This window comes from Rhagoletis pomonella, unplaced genomic scaffold, assembly GCF_013731165.1.
Source record: "Rhagoletis pomonella isolate Grant_MI unplaced genomic scaffold, Rhpom_1.0 Rhpom_scaffold_00001, whole genome shotgun sequence".
NCBI lineage: Eukaryota > Metazoa > Arthropoda > Insecta > Diptera > Tephritidae > Rhagoletis > Rhagoletis pomonella.
In genome coordinates, this window is record NW_023458555.1 from 112,900,352 (window position 1) to 112,902,054 (window position 1,703).

General features: G+C 32.9%; 1 protein-coding gene across 1 annotated transcript; it reads right to left on the reverse strand.

Moving 5' to 3' along the window:
• Positions 1 to 318: 318 nt before the first annotated feature.
• On the reverse strand, positions 319 to 1,083 carry LOC118735305 (secreted RxLR effector protein 161-like). The gene has a single exon (XM_036464983.1). It carries the CDS (start codon positions 1,081 to 1,083, stop codon positions 319 to 321), a length of 765 nt encoding a protein of 254 aa, XP_036320876.1.
• Positions 1,084 to 1,703: the final 620 nt, after the last annotated feature.

Here is a 1,703-nt window from a genome sequence, read left to right on the forward strand (position 1 = left end):
TATGAAATATAAGCAGGGTAATAAAAACAATTAATATATTTTTTGTCAACAACATTGAATTCAAGGTTATTTTTTTCACATTTTAATTGAATCATATTATGAAATATAAATGTAGGTTTGAGGTATTAAAATCGAGTGAGTTTTATTCAGAGAATTTTCTTTTACAATAGTTGATATTTCAATGTTCATTACGATCTATATATTTTTAAGTAACAAGGTTGTTCATTTGTAAGTACATAACGTTTTTAATATAAGTTACAACACCTCCCCTCAAATGAATACCTCTAGTTAACACAGTAAGAATAAATTAACAGAAACTCAAGATTTCTGTAAAGCTATCATTTCAATGCAATGTTTATGTTTTGGATATGATATAGCTTTCGTTAAAATATCTGCGGGCATTTGACTGGTTTCTTTATAATCAATTTGTATATCTCCTCTTTCGATTGCTTCTCTTATGAAGTGATAACGGAGATCAATATGTTTTGTTCTGTTGTGAAAAATAGGATTTCTACAAAGTCTTCCAGCACTTTGATTGTCGTTGAAAATTGTTGTTGGCCCTTGTGAATCCAGTATTTCATCAAGAAAACGCCTGAGGTAAATAGCTTCCTTAGCAGATTCAGATATAGCCATATACTCAGCCTCAGTACTTGACATAGCTACTGTTCGTTGTTTTCGGGACTCCCAGCTAATAGCTGTACTACCATAACTAAATATAAATCCTGTGTACGATCTTCTATCGCCTATGCTGGCACCCCAATCGGCAACTGCGTATCCTGTAAGATTCTTACCATTCTTTTTAAATAATAAGCCTAAATTTTGAGTGCCTTTAAGGTAACGTAAAACTCGTTTTGCTGCTATCCAATGTTTAATTCCGAAATTTGTGTTAAATTGACTAAGTACGCTTACGGTGTATGCAATATCAGGACGTGTAGATCCTGCTAAATACAGTAGACATCCGATTAGATTTTGATAAGGTAATTTTTCAATTTCTTTTTTCTCGTCCTCATTTTTCGGACACATATCTTTGGAGAGCTTTTCATCTGCATTCATAAGAGTGGTAACTGCGTTACAGTCATTCATATTAAACCGATTTAATATATCTTTAATATACTTTGCTTGAGTCATTGAGATTTCATTCTTAGAAAAATCACATTTGAATTCGATTCCTAAACAAAAACTTAAGACGCCCAAGTCTTTCATTTCAAATAACTTAGTCAATTCTGATTTTAATTGATTTAGCTCCTCCAAACTGTTCGCGGCTAGTATTAGATCATCAACATAAATTATTACGATTAATGAAGTATTTTCTTTCTTTCTTATGTAAACACATGCATCTGTTTTCAATGGTCTAAGATGAAGTTCTTTTAACTTCTCATCTAACTTTCGATACCATTGTCTTCCAGACTGTTTCAGTCCTTATAGTGCCTTTTTAATGCTACAAATTTTATTTCCTGAGTACATCCTCCACTCTCTTTCGTTTAAAATTTCAGGTAACTCTTCCGGAATTTCCATTAGAATCTCTTCATCAATGTCACCATTTAGATATGCTGATACGAAATCCAACTGATGTACATGTAGTCGCATTTCAACTGTTAGTGCTATCAACAACCGAATGGAGCCTATCCTAGCTACAGGGGAAAACGTTTCGTTATAATCAATACCTGGTATTTGCGTAAACCCTTTAGCAACCAGACGTGCTT

Coding starts and splice junctions, on each gene's coding strand:
- LOC118735305 (XM_036464983.1), bottom strand. CDS start 1,083: ATGAATGACTGTAACGCAGTTACCACTCTTATGAATGCAGATGAAAAG.